The sequence below is a fragment of the Sitophilus oryzae genome, unplaced genomic scaffold (genome assembly GCF_002938485.1).
Source record: "Sitophilus oryzae breed Bouriz unplaced genomic scaffold, Soryzae_2.0 scaffold_1297_pilon_pilon, whole genome shotgun sequence".
NCBI lineage: Eukaryota > Metazoa > Arthropoda > Insecta > Coleoptera > Curculionidae > Sitophilus > Sitophilus oryzae.
The window spans coordinates 12,342,503-12,358,430 of record NW_022145945.1 but is presented as its reverse complement, the minus strand read 5'-3'; the positions used below and the strand labels follow the sequence as shown (position 1 = coordinate 12,358,430).

The following is a 15,928-nucleotide window of genomic DNA, read 5'->3' as shown; positions in this document are numbered from 1 at the left end:
GACAGACAGACAAACGGAAGTAAGGAGAAGTTTCACTACAAATATGCGCACATAGTGCAAACGCATTTTTTTCAATTTTTCAGATAAAAAAACGAGATTTGGTATATAGTTTGATAATTAAAAAATTAAAGTAAATGAAAAAATAAAAGCAAATGGATTGATGAGCACTTATTAATTGGAAATAATCAAGAGGGTTGTAGTGACAAAAGACTAAGAAAATAATTGTTTTTCTTGATTTCCTTAATAAATAATGCGATATAAATAATAAGTTCTGTCATACAATATATGTATATTTTAGTTTTTGCCAGCTTTTGATAACAAATTAAGGGTTTAGCAGTACAGAACAAAAAATGTATTTTTCATGGTAAATCAAGAACCGCCAATTTTCAATTAGACCCCGAACAGTTCTTCAGAAAAAAAATAAAATAAAAATCAAAAATTATCGAAAATCTTATGTAGCTACTTAATTTAATGTTAAATAGAAAGGTTATTTACGAAAATTTGATAGTTTTCAAGTTAGCAGTACATAAAAATCCCCCTAGATATTTTAACATTTTTAACATTTTTGCATTGTTTCGTCACTAAATTTAGCTTGCAAAAGCTAGATTTTGCACCCTAAAAAGAGGGAATATAAGAAATCGAAATTACCCTAAAACTTCGCCACCAAATATTTTTTGAGACCAATTTTCCTAAACTATACTAGGATAAGAGTGACGGATAGTGATGTTAATATAAGATGTTTTAATGTTTATTCATATATTTTCTCTATGCGGTGTGATAATTGCTAATATTTTGATGTGGAAATTAATAATATCTAATATTGATTAATTATTGATGTATGGGTTATTATTTATTTAGATTCATATTTCTAATATTTTAGTTGTAGCCGTATGTTTGTTGTAGACGCCCTTTGTATAATGCCCCGGCCACGGCCCTGCTACTTACTTAAATATTCGCTTTTTCTGTTATCAAGTCGGGTAGTGAATATGGTGCTTATACTGGCTATTAATCTAGATAAAAACGATTGTGCATGGTATTTTTTACAATCTATCTAAATTTACTTATTTAATTTTTTTCTCATTTCAGTTACAGCTGTGATCATTTTCCTAGAACTGGGATACATTCCCGCCACAAAAACTGGATTCTACTGCAAGGATCCGCTACTTTCCTACGAATTTAAAGGAGATACAATCACAGCAACTACATTACTAGTCAGCAATTTATTGTTAGTGCCTCTGGTCGTACTGTTCCTCACCGAGTTTTTCCAAAAAAGGAACCCTTGGCAGATTTGTGCAAGGGAAGTTTGGTACTTTTACAAGGAATTTATTACAGGGTGAGTCAATAGGTGAATTGTTAGTATATTTTACTATTTTCTAGAGGCTTTTCTCTTGGGGCATTCTCCGCCGGTGCAGAGGTTTAAATAGCGAGTATACTATATAATTATTCCAATACTGTTAAAGAAGTATAATTTGTATAAATTCTAAAAATAAAAATAAAATAGTAAATATTTTGATATCTTGTATTATAATTTATTATTCCAGCTACAAAATCTTTTTAGATGAACTCCACTACAGTAGCGGGCATAATTTTACCACAGGTTTTACTAGTTGATTAAAAAAGTATACCATTAATAATGCAAATTATATTTATCCTCTTTTTTTGATTATGTAACGAGCATTTTGGTTTATTCACTTGTTTCGTCGAACTGCTTGAATCCATTTTTGCTTTTGATCAAATCGGTGTGAGAAACTATGAAGCTATAAAATGTTGCTTCGGGAGAGTTAAATATCCGGGAAAGTTGAGTGCTATAACATTCAATAAGAATGTTATTGCACCCAGTAATGCTCTAATTTTCGGCAATTTTATTAACATTTGAAATTGCCACAACACAACACGATGCATAGTTTGGATTCTTTTTCACTTACAAATAAAAATACCGGGGAATTTCACTATTGGCTACCGGAGGGAAAATGCTTACAAAAATTATGTCAAATCGCCTTCACCCACATATAGAAAGAATCCTTCCAGAATCGCAAACGGGTTTTCGCACCAACCGTGGCACCGTCGATTCCGTATTTTCCATCCGCCAACTACAGGAAAAAGTAAAAAAGCAGCAGTCTAAACTTTATGTTGCATTTATCAATCTAACAAAAGCCTTCGACTCTGTGAACAGAGATGCACTTTGGGTAATTATAAAAAGTTCGGAGTACCCAACAAATTTCTTAGTACCCAACAAATTTCTTACAGTGTGTAAAAGCCTCCATAACAACAACCAGTCAAGAGTGTCACATCATGGATCACTGAGCGATCCCTTCCTGACTAATACAGGAGTTAGGCAGGGATGTGTCTTAGCGCCTCTTCTATTCAACATATTCATGGCAGCGCTCTCCATTATAGTGAACAGCAAACTGCAGGAGAGAGGATTGGGCATTAGATACAGATATGACAGCGGTCTGTTCAACATAAAAAGACTGAGGGCAAAAACACGTACAAAATTCATCACAGAACTTCAATACGCTGATGACTGCGCTCTAGTTGCAAACACGTTACAACAATTACAAGAAATGTTTAAGACATATACCTGGACATACGAGGCTTTGGACCTTAAGCTAAATATCGACAAAACCAAAATCATGTGCACTCCCCCGGAAGATCATAACAATGCTGTAAAAATCGGAGAGGAACTATAGGCTAATCAACGAATGGCCCGTATGGGGGTGTAGAGTGCGTGAGCAGGGGCCTAAGCGATTTCTCCAGAAACTCGTTCAGGGTGCTTAGAAAGTAAACATACTAAAAGTCCTGACGTCTAGGTGGTGAGCCGGAGGAGTGGGGGGTGGGAGAGGGAGGCAAACGCAAGAAGGGTTCCATTTTTCATTTTTCCGCTTATATCTCAAAACGGTGTATTGTACGAGCTTTTTCTAATAAGAAATTAAAGCCTATGAAATTCTCTACAACTTTCATAAATATACCTTTTCGAATTCGCAATCCTTTACGATCTACACGCTCGAGAAAAGTGAAAATTAAGAAAAAAAAATAATAACCTCACATTTTTTCATCATACCGTTTAAACTATTCACCTCACAAAAAAGTCTTCTTTAGAAAGTTGTAGAGAATTTAATTACCTTTAAGAATATATATACATATGCAACTATATCTTGAACCGGTCAACAGTTACATCAATTATAAACTTTTTCATAAAATTTTGTCTTTTTCAGAAGAAGCTGTTTTTGTAATTCCTGAGCCACAACTATCGCTTATATGCAGTGATATGTGTTGCTACACGTCAAAGCGGGATGTTAAATGCAAAAAACAAAAATTACCATAACTACTACTACTACTACTACTACTACTACTTTACCATGAAGCGCTCTGATCGCTTTTGGTCAGGCGTGTGGTCGGATATGACCATTGAAACAACATTGATGAGATCATTTAAAAGCCGAGGAGGCATAACAGGAGGCAGAGGTGTTTCACATAGTGTACTCAGCAAGTGGTTAGTTGGTATGAACGCAACTCATGAGATTTGTGCTTCCCTTGAAGAGTTTTGTGGAGTTCTTTTCACGTCAAGTGAACAGCACAAGGACTTCGGACAAGCCCGCCGGAGTAGGGATACAGCAGATATTGCCAAACTCAGTCAATGGTTTGATTCATACCCTCCTTTTCCACAAACCAGTGAAATTATATCAATTGCAAGTGGGGTGGTAGGAGATGCCACAATTAATTGCTACGATGCTCTTCGAATTGGAAAAGAGGCTATGAATAAAATCGTGGGCTTGCCATTCTCAAGTATCAAGTTGTCGCGCAAAGATCGTGCACTCCCTCTTTCTTCTGTCAGCTCATCGATAAAAATTCACGATGAAAAGGTTGCAGTTGACCCAACATTGCTATTTCAGCGGATGTGTATAAGCAAACGATCAGATGACGATTTAATGAAATTCTTGGAGTTTGAGTTGGCCCCATTTCCCTTGGCATTGTTTAACGAAAGTGGGATGAGGAAGACAGTCAAATCTGTCCTTTACACGATGTTCGAGCCTACCGACAATGCTGTTCAACTGTCTCATATGAACATAGTAGTGGACGGAGGATTCCTGCTGCATAGAGTAATTTGGCAAAAAGATGCCTCCGTTGCCACCATTTGTAATGGATATATCACCTACGTCAATCACCATTATCCTGGAACCAGACGCACTGTAGTATTTGATGGGTACTCGAACTCAACCAACAGTACGAAATTACAAGAACAGAAACGACGATATAGGCTGAAGAGGTCGGCTGACATAAATTTGACATGGAACACATCGATACCTATGAAACAAGAAGATTTTTTGTCCAATCCGACTAACAAAAGTCAGTTAATTTCCTTACTACAGACAAAACTTCAGGAGTATGGGATACATACTCTGGAGGCCACCGATGATGCTGACGTCCTTATCATAAAAACTGCTATCGAACAATCCACTTACAGTTCTGTGACTGTTGTTGGTGAAGATGTAGACCTCGCTGTTCTTTTGATAGCATCCACTCCTCCCACCAAAGACATCCTGCTGTTAAAACCCGGCCGCGGAAAAAACTAAAACAATAGTACTGTCCTCCCAAAAGATGCAGCAGAGTGGATTTGAACATATTCTGTTCTTACATTCATTTACCGGCTGCGACACAACATCCTCAACTTTAAGAAAAAGCAAAGTAGGCTTTTCAAAATTGTACTTAAAGTCAGAAATCGTTAAGAAAGCGGCAGTTGCCTTTACAACCCCTCTTCCACTCACGCCGAGGTTGAAGAGGCTGGAAAGATGTGCTTTCTCAAATGGTACGGGGCACCAGCAAGTCAGACCTCCCTCAACCAATACCGCTTCCAGTCATTCATGAGGTCAGTGGCAAATATTAAGCCTGATATCAGCTCCCTCCCACCAACTGAGGGCGCAGCTAAGCAGCATTCCCGGCGCACCTACCTCCAAGTTCAGCAGTGGCTCGGGAATGAGTTGCCCCTCAAGAATGGGGTTGGAAACGCCTAGGTGATACACTGGTGCCAATTATAACGGAAGATCCACCAGCACCGGAGGTCCTACTGAAAACGATATTTTGCCGCTGTACCAAGGATTGTGCTAGTGGAAAATGTGGATGTCGTAAAGCAATGCTTAACTGCTCTGCGGCGTGCCTCCACTGCCAAGGAAATTGCCTTAACGGAGTACCTATTTATGGCGAAGAGGAAGATGAAGACGATGAGCCAGAAGCACCGATAATTGCGGACGAAAATTATTTAGATGCAGAACCCTTGCCAGGACCCTCACGCCCGAAGAAAATGAAAATTTGAATCTAAAATAATTTTTGCTAATTTTGATAATATTTTTGTTTTTTTGCATTTAACATTCCGCTTTGACGTGTAGCAACACATATCACTGCATACAAGCGATAGTTGTGGCTCAGGAATAACAAACACAACTTCTTCTGAAAAAGACAAAATTTTATGAAAAAGTTTATAATTGATGTAACTGTTGACCGGTTCAAGATATAGTTGCATATGTATATATTCTTAAAGGTAATTAAATTCTCTACAACTTTCTAAAGAACACTTTTTTGTGAGGTGAATAGTTTAAACGGTATGATGAAAAAATTTGAGGTTATTATTTTTTTTTTCTTAATTTTCACTTTTCTCGAGCGTGTAGATCGTAAAGGATTGCGAATTCGAAAAAGGTATATATATGAAAGTTGTAGAGAATTTCATAGGCTTTAATTTCTTATTAGAAAAAAGCTCGTACAATACACCGTTTTGGAGATATAAGCGAAAAATGAAAAATGGAACTCTTCTTGCGTTTGCCTTCCTCCACCACCCCCCACCCGTCCGGCTCACCACCTAGACGTCAGGACTTTTAGTATGTTTACTTTCTAAGCACCCTGAACGAGTTTCTGGAGAAATCGCTTAGGTCCCTGCTCACGCACTCTACACCCCCTTTATTCACTGGCCTACTATTGGAATATGTAGCGGAATTTAATTACCTCGGCAGTTTGATTTCGGAAAAGGCCAATATCGACTCTGAAATTCAGCACAGGATTAGCAGCGCCTCAAGAGCATTCTGGAAATTAAAGGACAGGGTTTTCTACAATTATGACTTGAGTACAAAAACGAAACTGGCAGTGTACCGAGCAATTATAATCCCCACCATGTTATATGGGAGCGAAACCTGGGTGCAGTACCGCTGACACATGAAGGCATTAAACAAGTGGCAACAGAGACACCTTAAATTCTAAAAATAAAAATAAAATAGTAAATATTTTGATATCTTGTATTATAATTTATTAATCCAGCTACAAAAACTTTTTAGATGAATTCCACTACAGTAGCGTGCATAATTTTACCACAGGTTTTACTAGTTGATTAAAAAAGTATACCATTAATAATGCAAATTATATTTATCCTCTCTTTTTGATTATGTAACGAGCATTTTGGTTTATTCACTTGTTTCGTCGAACTGCTTGTATCCATTTTTGCTTTTGATCAAATCGGTGTGAGAAACTATAAAATGTTGCTTCGGGAGAGTTAAATATCCGGGAAAGTTGAGTGCTATAACATTCAATAAGAATGTTATTGCACCCAATAATGCTCTAATTTTCGGCAATTTTATTAACATTTGAAATTGCCACAACACAACACGATGCATAGTTTGGATTCTTTTTCACTTACAAATAAAAATACCGGGGAATTTCACTATTGGCTATTAGAGGGAAAATTCTTGCAAAAATTATGTCAAATCGCCTTCACCCACATATAAAAAGAATCCTTCCAGAATCGCAAACGGGTTTTCGCACCAAACGTGGCACCGTCGATTCCATATTTTCCATCCGCCAACTACAGGAAAAAGTAAAAGAGCAGCAGTCTAAACTTTATGTTGCATTCATCGATCTAACGAAAGCCTTCGAATCTGTGAACAGAGATGCACTTTGGGCAATTATAAAAAAGTTCGGAGTACCCAACAAATTTCTTACAGTGTGTAAAAGCCTCCATAACAACAACCAGTCAAGAGTGTCACATCATGGATAACTGAGCGATCCCTTCCTGACTAATACAGGAGTTAGGCAGGGATGTGTCTTAGCTGCCTCTTCTATTCAACATATTCATGGCAGCGCTCTCCATTATAGTGGACAGCAAACTGTAGGAGAGAGGATTGGGCATTAGATACAGATATGACGGCGGTCTGTTCAACAAAAAAGACTGAGGGCAAAAACACGTACAAAATTCATCACAGAACTTAAATACGCTGATGACTGCGCTCTAGTTGCAAACACGTTACAACAATTATAAGAAATTTTGAAGGCATATACCTGGACATACGAGGCTTTGGACCTTAAGCTAAACATCGACAAAACCAAAATCATGTGCACTCCCCCGGAAGATCATAACAATGCTGTAAAAATCGGAGAGGAACTCTTCGAATATGTAGCGGAATTTAATTACCTCGGCAGTTTGATTTCGGAAAAGGCCAATATCGACTCTGAAATTCAGCACAGGATTAGCAGCGCATCAAGAGCATTCTGGAAATTAAAAGACAGGGTTTTCTACAATCATGACTTGAGTACAAAAACGAAACTGGCAGTGTACCGAGCAATTATAATCCCCACCATGTTATATTGGAGCGAAACCTGGGTGCCGTACCGCCGACACATGAAGGCATTAAACAAGTGGCAACAGAGACAACTTAGACAACTCTTAAGAATCCGGTGGTTCCATCATGTCTCAAACGTATCGGTCCTTGAAAAAGCTAACTGCGAGAGTATTGAAGTCATGGTTACAAAATCCCGCTTAAGATGGGCTGGTCACGTATGCAGAATGCAAGAAAACCGCATACCAAAATATCTGCTTTACGGTGAGCTTGTAGACGGTAAGATAAGGCCGGGTGGACAACTCAAAAGGTACAAGGACATTTTCCATGAAAATTTAAAGGGGATTAACATGCAGAGTCATTTGGAAGAAGCAGTTTACAATAGAACTCAATGGTGAAGAATTGTAAACTCAGTTAACAGCGACAACCAAAAAGTGAAGAGGCAACAAAGCAATGAGTTTTTTGAATGTCCGGAGTGCGGTAGGCAAATAACATCACGTATCGGGCTTTTCAGTCACAGAAAAGCTCATGAAAGAAAACGCCTTGCGTGACCATCTTTTGATGCGTGTCGAATACTCGTTAGCGAGTAATGGCAGTATATGTATGTATGTAAATAAAAATATATCACAGAAACCTCGTACCTGAATGTTTTATAGTTTCAATAACTGCACTTACTTACTTACTTACTGCCATTACTCGCTGACGAGTATTTGACACGCATCAGAAGATGGTTACGCAAGACGTTTCCTGTCATGAGCTTTTCTGTGACTGAAAAGCCCGATACGTGATGTTATTTGCCTACCGCACTCCGGACATTCAAAAATCTCATTGCTTTATTGCCTCTTTAGTTTTTGGTTGTCGTTATTAACTGAATTTACAATTCTCCTCCATTGCGTTCTATTGTGCGCTGCTTCCTCCCACTGATGCTGCATACTTATCCCCTTTAAGTTTTCATGAAAAACATCCTTGTATCTTTTGAGTTGTCCACCCGGTTTCCTCTTACCCTCTACAAGTTCACCATAAAGAAAAGATTTCTGTAGACGGTTTTCTTGCATCCTGCATACTTGGCCAGCCCATCTTAAGCGAGATTTACTAATCATGACTTCAGCGCTCTCGCAGCTTACTTTTTCAAGGACTGATACGTTTGAGACATGGTGGTACCATTTGATTCTTAACAGTTGTCTATAAGGTGTCTGTCTCTGTTGCAACTTGTTTAATGCGCTCGTGTGCCGGCGGTACGGCACCCAGGTTTCGCTTCCATATAACATGGTGGGGATTATTACTGCTCGATATGGGTGGACAACTCAAAATATACAAGGATGTTTTTGTGTGAAAACCACTGATCCTGTCTGTGATTCGTTTTTTTTTTGTTTGTATTGTTGGGGTTTGTCAGCCACTAGGCAAAGAGTGTCATTTTTTTTTCAGCTTTTAATCTAGCATATTGTGTAACGTTAAATTTTGTTTCTCTCTAACTGTCGTTATGTTTTATATTATTTAAGAGAGTGCTTTAGTTTTAATAAGAATTATTTTTATGTAATTGTGTCCTGCCAAATCTGACAGTTGTTGTCGACCTGCCGGTTAAGTGGAATAGCATCTCTGCTAGACTTCGCCTGCTGTCGAACGGCAATTGTTGGAAAATGTTATCGATTTTTTTATTACTTATGTATTTCTTCTTTTCTAGTAAATAAAGTCCTCTATTATTATTATTATTATTATTATTATATACTGCAAGTTTCGTTTTTGTACTCAAGTCATGATTGTAGAAAACCCTGTCTTTTAATTTCCAGAATGCTCTTGAGGCCCTGCAGATTCTGTGCTGAATTTCGGAGTCGATATTTGCCTTTTCCGAAATCAAAGTGCCGAGGTAATTAAATTCCGATACATATTCCAATAGTTCTTCTCTGATTTTTATAGCGCTGTTATGATTTTCCGGGGGAGTGCACATGATGTTAGTTTTATCGATGTTCAGTTTAAGGCCCAAAGTCTCGTATGCCCAGGTATATGTATTCAACATTTGCTGTAACGTAGTTGCAACTAGAGCGCAATCATCAGCATATTGGAGTTCTGTGATGAATTTTATACGTGTTTTTGCCCTGAGTCTTTTTATGTTGAACAAACCGCCGTCATACCTGTATCTAACACCCATTCCTCTTTCCTGCAGTTTGCTGTCCACTATAGTAGAGAGCGCTGCCATGAATATGTTGAATAGGAGAGGAGCTAGGACACATCCCTGCCTAACTCCTGTATTTGTCAGGAAGGGATCGCTCAGTGATCAATGATGTGACACTCTCGACTTGTTGTTGTTATGGAGGTTTTTACACACAGTAAGAAATTTGTTGGGCACTCCGAACTTTTGCATAATTGCCCAAAGTGCATCTCTGTTTACAGAGTCGAAGGATTTCGTAAGGTCGATGAATGCAACATAAAGTTTACTCTGCTGTTTCTTTACTTTTTCCTGTAGCAGGCGGACGGAGAATATGGAATCAACGGTACCGCGGTTGGTGCGAAAGCCCGTTTGTTCGTTGTTGTTGATTCTGGGAGGATTTTTCCTATATGTGGGTGAAGGCGGTTTGACATAATTTTTGCGAGAACTTTTCCTCCGATAACCAGTAGTGAAATTCCTCGGTAGGTAGTTTCCACAATCTGATGCACTTCCTTTGTTCTTAAATATATTCACTATATTCGCGTTGCGAAAGTCCTGAGGTACCTCTCCGCTTTCCCATATGACATCGAAGAGAGCTTTAAGATGACCAATAAGTTCTTTACTTGCACACTTATAGATTTCCGCTGGAATCGCGTCACAGCCAGCCGAATTGTTATTTTTAAGTTGTTTTATGGAGGCCTTTATTTCCTGTTCCGTTATTGGGATATCTAATACATCGATGCTGTTATATTGAGGTATTGTGTTTAGTGCTTGAATATTGGGGATGTTGTCTTGGTTAAGGATATGGTTGTAATGCTCTTTCCAGCGGAATAACTGTACTAGCAAAAAACTAAAATACTTAAATATTATGACAAAGCCACGATTTCAATATTATTTTAAGGCGATCGGCATGAACTGTAACCGGGACGGCGTGAATTACATAGTGAAAATATCTGATTTCTGTCGTACACAGCGCTGCGGTCTGATTTTTTTGAAATCAGATGAAACGCACCAAGCCTATACCTAACAGATTTTTGGTGTACTCACTATTTTAAGCTTATGCTCATGTATTTGTAAAAGCCGGTTTTTTACGGGATTCCCCGATGATGGCAGCACCGACGGAGAATGCACCAAGCCTATGCTTGTTATTAGGAGTGCCATAAAATAGAGTTTGTATAATTTCTTACATTTATTTTGATATTTCAGGTGTGCTTTGGTTCTGCTCATCACCGAGGTTATGAAAGCGCTAGTCGGTGAACACAGACCGCATTTCTTCGACGTCTGTCAACCGACAACTGCCAAAAACTGCACTCCAGGAGAGTACGTCGAAACCTACGAATGTACCGTCACCAAATACAGCAACTACTTCATGTCTGACACTTCTAGAAGTTTTCCTAGCGGCCATTCGTCTTTGAGTGCATTTGTTGCATTTTTCTGTTCCGTAAGTCTCACAGAAAATTGGTAGTCTAATTGTACTTAGACCAAGTCAGCCGGGTGCTGCTATATAAATATACTTGTATAGACGTTGCGCTGCGTCTCACTTTTACGCTATTTGTATAGTATCAACTGTTTTAAGGCGGTTACACGATCCAAGTGTCTTGAACCAAGTAATACACTTAGATGCCACCATATAACTGTACTTATAATATTGCTTAGGAACGTTACACTTGTACGTTACTTGTATAGTATTAACTGTTTTATCCTCAGGTTTTATGCAAGTCGAGTTGGAAGATGAAAACAGGTCCAAGTACAGGGTGTCCCATTTTAGTTGAAATCATATGGTATCTCCGTTAGTCGTGAAGATAGGAGGGTGCGGTTTGCACAAGCCTGTGCCACTTTTTTGTCAAACCAAAGATGCCGTAAACAAAATGTTGATTTTCGTTTTTGAGCTTCAGGGTCTTTTTGAAAATTTTGCAATTTGGGACACCCCCTGTATCTCTGTTATTGATAAAGGTATCGAGAAGGTGAAAACTGTTTATTGTAGAACTTTTTACGTAGAATACAATGGCGTAGTCTGTTATTCTACGAAAAGAATATTTTTATAATTAAAATTCTATAATTAAATAAATTAAGGTATGAATTAAAGTTATGTTTTCTTAAATGGAACACTCTGTATATTTATAAATTATATGATCTGGCTTGCCATAAGCTTTTCAAAAATATAGTATATCACTCTATATTTATTTTCACTATTTAGTGCAATATTAAAAAAAAATATATTAAAAGATCAAGTTTATTAGTAGACCATGATTAATAATAAAAGAAACTAAATAATTATTAAAAGTATACTGCTATCTGTCTCTTGTTTTATTTTGAGAACCACTAATAAATTCTTTATATATTAGGGAAACTTAAAACTATCTACCGCTGTTTGTAAATCTTGGAAGCTGCTGTATCGGAACTTTTAAATTTTCCTTTAGCTAATTTACGTGAAATATACTTTCAGCAAGATGTGAGGGTCCCCCTCACAACTTAACTTACAACGAAAATATTATTTGTTAAATTATTATTTCTCAAATCAATGAATTGGACCAACGGATCCTCCTTTGCTCCCGGATTTGTCCGTTCTCGATTTTTGATTTTGGGGATTTTTGAAATATGAAATATATCGTGGCAACCGAGGTGGCAACTAACACAATGTCGAACACCTGGAAAATTCTTTAATAATGCAAGCTTTTAGATATTTGCAAACCCATCCCGTTATAATAAATTCCGTTATAAAAAAAGAAAAATATATTCAGAGATTCAGGGGTAAAATAAAAGTAAAATATATCAATTCCAAATAAAATTTTAATATTTGTATGACTATTTTAGTAAATACCATTTTGATTTTTTGTTATTTATCACGGCTTACTAATAAGAAAATGATATATTTTAAATATTGCAGTAAATAGTGAAAATAAATATAGAGTGATATATATTTTTGTGAAGCTCATAGCAAGGCGGATCATATGATTTATGAATATACAGGGTGTTCCATTTGAAAACTCATAATTAGATAATATCTTCAAAAATATTTGTTACATAAGAAAACAGACTACGTAACTGTATTCTACGGATAAAGTTCTACAAGAATCAGTTTTCACCTTTCCGTTATCATCCATAATAACACAGATACAGGCAGTGGCGGATACAGAGGGGGGGGGGGGTCATGGGGCCCTCTCGATCTTTATTTGATCTTTTTCAAAACCTTTTTATTATAACCTTGAACGTCACAAAAGCAAAATTAGAAATTTACATTTTAACACAGTAAAAGTTTTTTTGTAAAAGTCACATTACTACATCTATTTCATATCAAACAAACATATACACTGACACATTATAATCTTATCATTATATTGTGTCTAAAAATATATATGTATGTATATATTGCCCGAAGAATGATATAATCCAAAAAGAAATAGTTATTTATGTATAGTATGTACCATCGGAAAGCGGGACATAGGAAATGCCATGGAGTTTTTTTCAAATGTCAAATAATATCTCCCCAGATGGTTTTATTCAAAAATTCTATTTGACTTTATAAATTTTTTAGAAGAGGCGTTAAAATTGTACCTTTGTCTAGAATTCTGTTTTATTTGGAATAGGCATCTAAAAGTTAATTGCAAAAATCTACCTTCAAATTACTAAAAATTTATAATACGGATTTCCTATGTCCCGTGTTGCGATGCACCACACGGTATATTAGAACCACTGGCTTTTTGTGGGGTTTTCTTTTTCTAAATTTAATCTACTACCTATGTTGCCATATTATCAAGATATATTGTTTAACTAAATATTAAAAAAACTAAGAAATGTTTCCAAAAATTCAAAATTTTCAACATTTTTTTTTGCAAAAAAACTGTCCTTGGGATCGACATAATATACTACTCCTTAAAATATTAGCACTTATTTAAAGACTCGCCCTACATAGGTAGTCTCTCGGTGGACTCTTATTGTGGATTACTAGTGTTTAATGAACGAATATCATAACTTATACAGTGGAGACTAAATATTTATTAAGCATTTTTATTCCTTTCAGTATATTCTACACGCACGACTGTCCACTGTCCAAACAGGCCAAATCTTCAAACTCTTCACTATCTCAATGTGTGTCACGTGGGCTCTAGTCTGCTCCCTGACCAGAATCACTGACAAACGCCACCACTGGTGGGACGTGGGCGTTGGTATGCTGCTAGGCACCGTCTGCGCAGCCTATTCTCTCAGTATGGTGCGCAGAAAACCCGAAACTATGCCTCGCGTAGCGATGTCCACCACTACGTTGTTGGACATCAAGAACAAGGACGCTAAAAGTGAAATTATTTAGGTTAGGTTATCAAATGATGGTGTGGAGAGATTTAAGAATCATACCGCAGAATAGTTTAATTGCATTGACTTTAATAGTATTTATTCTTTATCCATAATATTTTAAACAAGTATTATTATTTCTATAACAAAAATGATATCTATAGAAGTGTTTGCATGTAATTATGGTTGATTTCGTTAATTATGAACAATTTCCTTCAAAAGGAGCAAAAGAAATGCTATTTCTGTTTCTTTTGTAATTACATTTACAAAACTGTATTGCTTTGTAATATTAATGTATATACTACATAAAAAATGGCTAACGCATTTTGAAGGCATCTGACTGAAAGTCTTGCTCCTGTAACTATTCTGAACCTGTACATGATTTTTAGAGATATTTAGTGGCTATATATTATTGTTAATATAACTAAACTTAAAATATACAGGGTTTTTAATTAAAATAGCCATGTTATATAAGTGATGTTATTATTCAGTGATGTTACTACCTGTCTGGTTGTGTTTTGTTTATTTTGATTTACATTCCTACTGCATTTAGAGTTTTGACTACCTCCAATCCGTAAGCCTGCCAGATATCACACTAAATATCTCTGAAAGTCTTGTACAGGGCGGTCGAAATTGGCCTGTTTTAACAAAGAAACCCTATTTCTTGACTAGATGGAACAAAACAGACATAGAGATCATGGGCTCGATTTATGAGACACTTAAGTGTTTAGTTTAATGGCGTGAACCGCCTGTTGATATTTTCACTGCCAACTGAGATCCGGGGTCTTTTTGAATTTTTTACTATTTTGAAAATTGCTTATCTATAATATAATATCTTATATTATTATCGCAACCAAACCAAACTTTTGTATTTCGCGGAATAATAAAATTTCGTAAAAACATTCCTAAAGCACTTTTTTAAGCACAATCCAGTGGCGTAGTCAGTTTTTTCTATGATTGCTCTTTTTGTCAGAAATAATAAAAAATATAATTTTTTTAAATGCAAATCATAGTTGGCTATGAACTTAAAACAATTCTGGCGTTTAACCCTTTCCAACGATATAAAGTTATGGGTAGATACCCATTCTCTCATTCTAAGAATGAGAAAAATATTAGGTTTTTTTTCTTTATATCGAAGCGGGCCTTGATTATAGGTCAACACATAAAAAGCCTAATTAATTTTTATCACAATTTAATATTCTATATTATTATTTATCTGCATAATTAAAGACTTTTGAAAAGGTAAATTAATATTTTATTACATTTTATTACATTAGTAATTACAATTGAAATCGAAACAATAAACAAAGAACAATACTAAAAATATGTATTTTTAAGTGACGAATATAGTTTTCTAAAAAAAATCATCAAAGATGTTCAAACTGAGGATCTCCTTGTTGAATACACAATAAACATCTTTTGCGCACAGAGTTATAACGATTTATTAGGTGAGCTGGTGTAATAAGTCCAAAAGCTTGCCTAGTAGCCTTCTGCAATTCTTCTCTCGTCCCAATGGTTCTTCCCTTATATATAAGGTTTTTTAATTTCCCCCATAAAAAAGTCGAAAGGAGTTAAATCACAGGACCTAGCAGGCTAAGATATGGGGCCCCTTGTTCCATTCCAAACCTCTCTAAATTCTCCATTTAATAGTTCAGTTGTAACCCTGGCGTTTTATTTATAATTGGTAATACTAATATAGAATGTTGATTTACCTTTTCAAAAGGCTTTAATTATGCAGATAAATAATAGTATAGAATATTAAACTGTAATAAAAAATAATTAGGCAACTATCTCAACACAAAATCAAGGCCTTCTTCGATACAAAGATAAAAAAAAACCTAATATTTCTCTCATTCTTAGAAATAAATACATATAACTTTACATCGTTCAAAAGGATTAAACG

The 15,928-nt window shown here is 36.2% G+C and overlaps 1 protein-coding gene across 8 annotated transcripts in view; it reads left to right on the top strand.

Moving 5' to 3' along the window:
* LOC115874808 (phospholipid phosphatase homolog 1.2 homolog) overlaps positions 1-14,881 on the top strand; it is a 113,645-nt gene extending 98,764 nt beyond the window's left edge. For all 8 annotated transcript variants that reach the window (XM_030890101.1, XM_030890103.1, XM_030890104.1 and 5 more), the window contains exons 3-5: positions 1,087-1,333; positions 10,945-11,179; positions 13,760-14,881. In XM_030890101.1, the coding sequence (XP_030745961.1) occupies positions 1,087-1,333; positions 10,945-11,179; positions 13,760-14,044 (767 nt within the window). In that variant the 3' untranslated portion in view covers positions 14,045-14,881. The remainder of the gene's footprint in view (positions 1-1,086; positions 1,334-10,944; positions 11,180-13,759) is intronic.
* Positions 14,882-15,928: the final 1,047 nt, after the last annotated feature.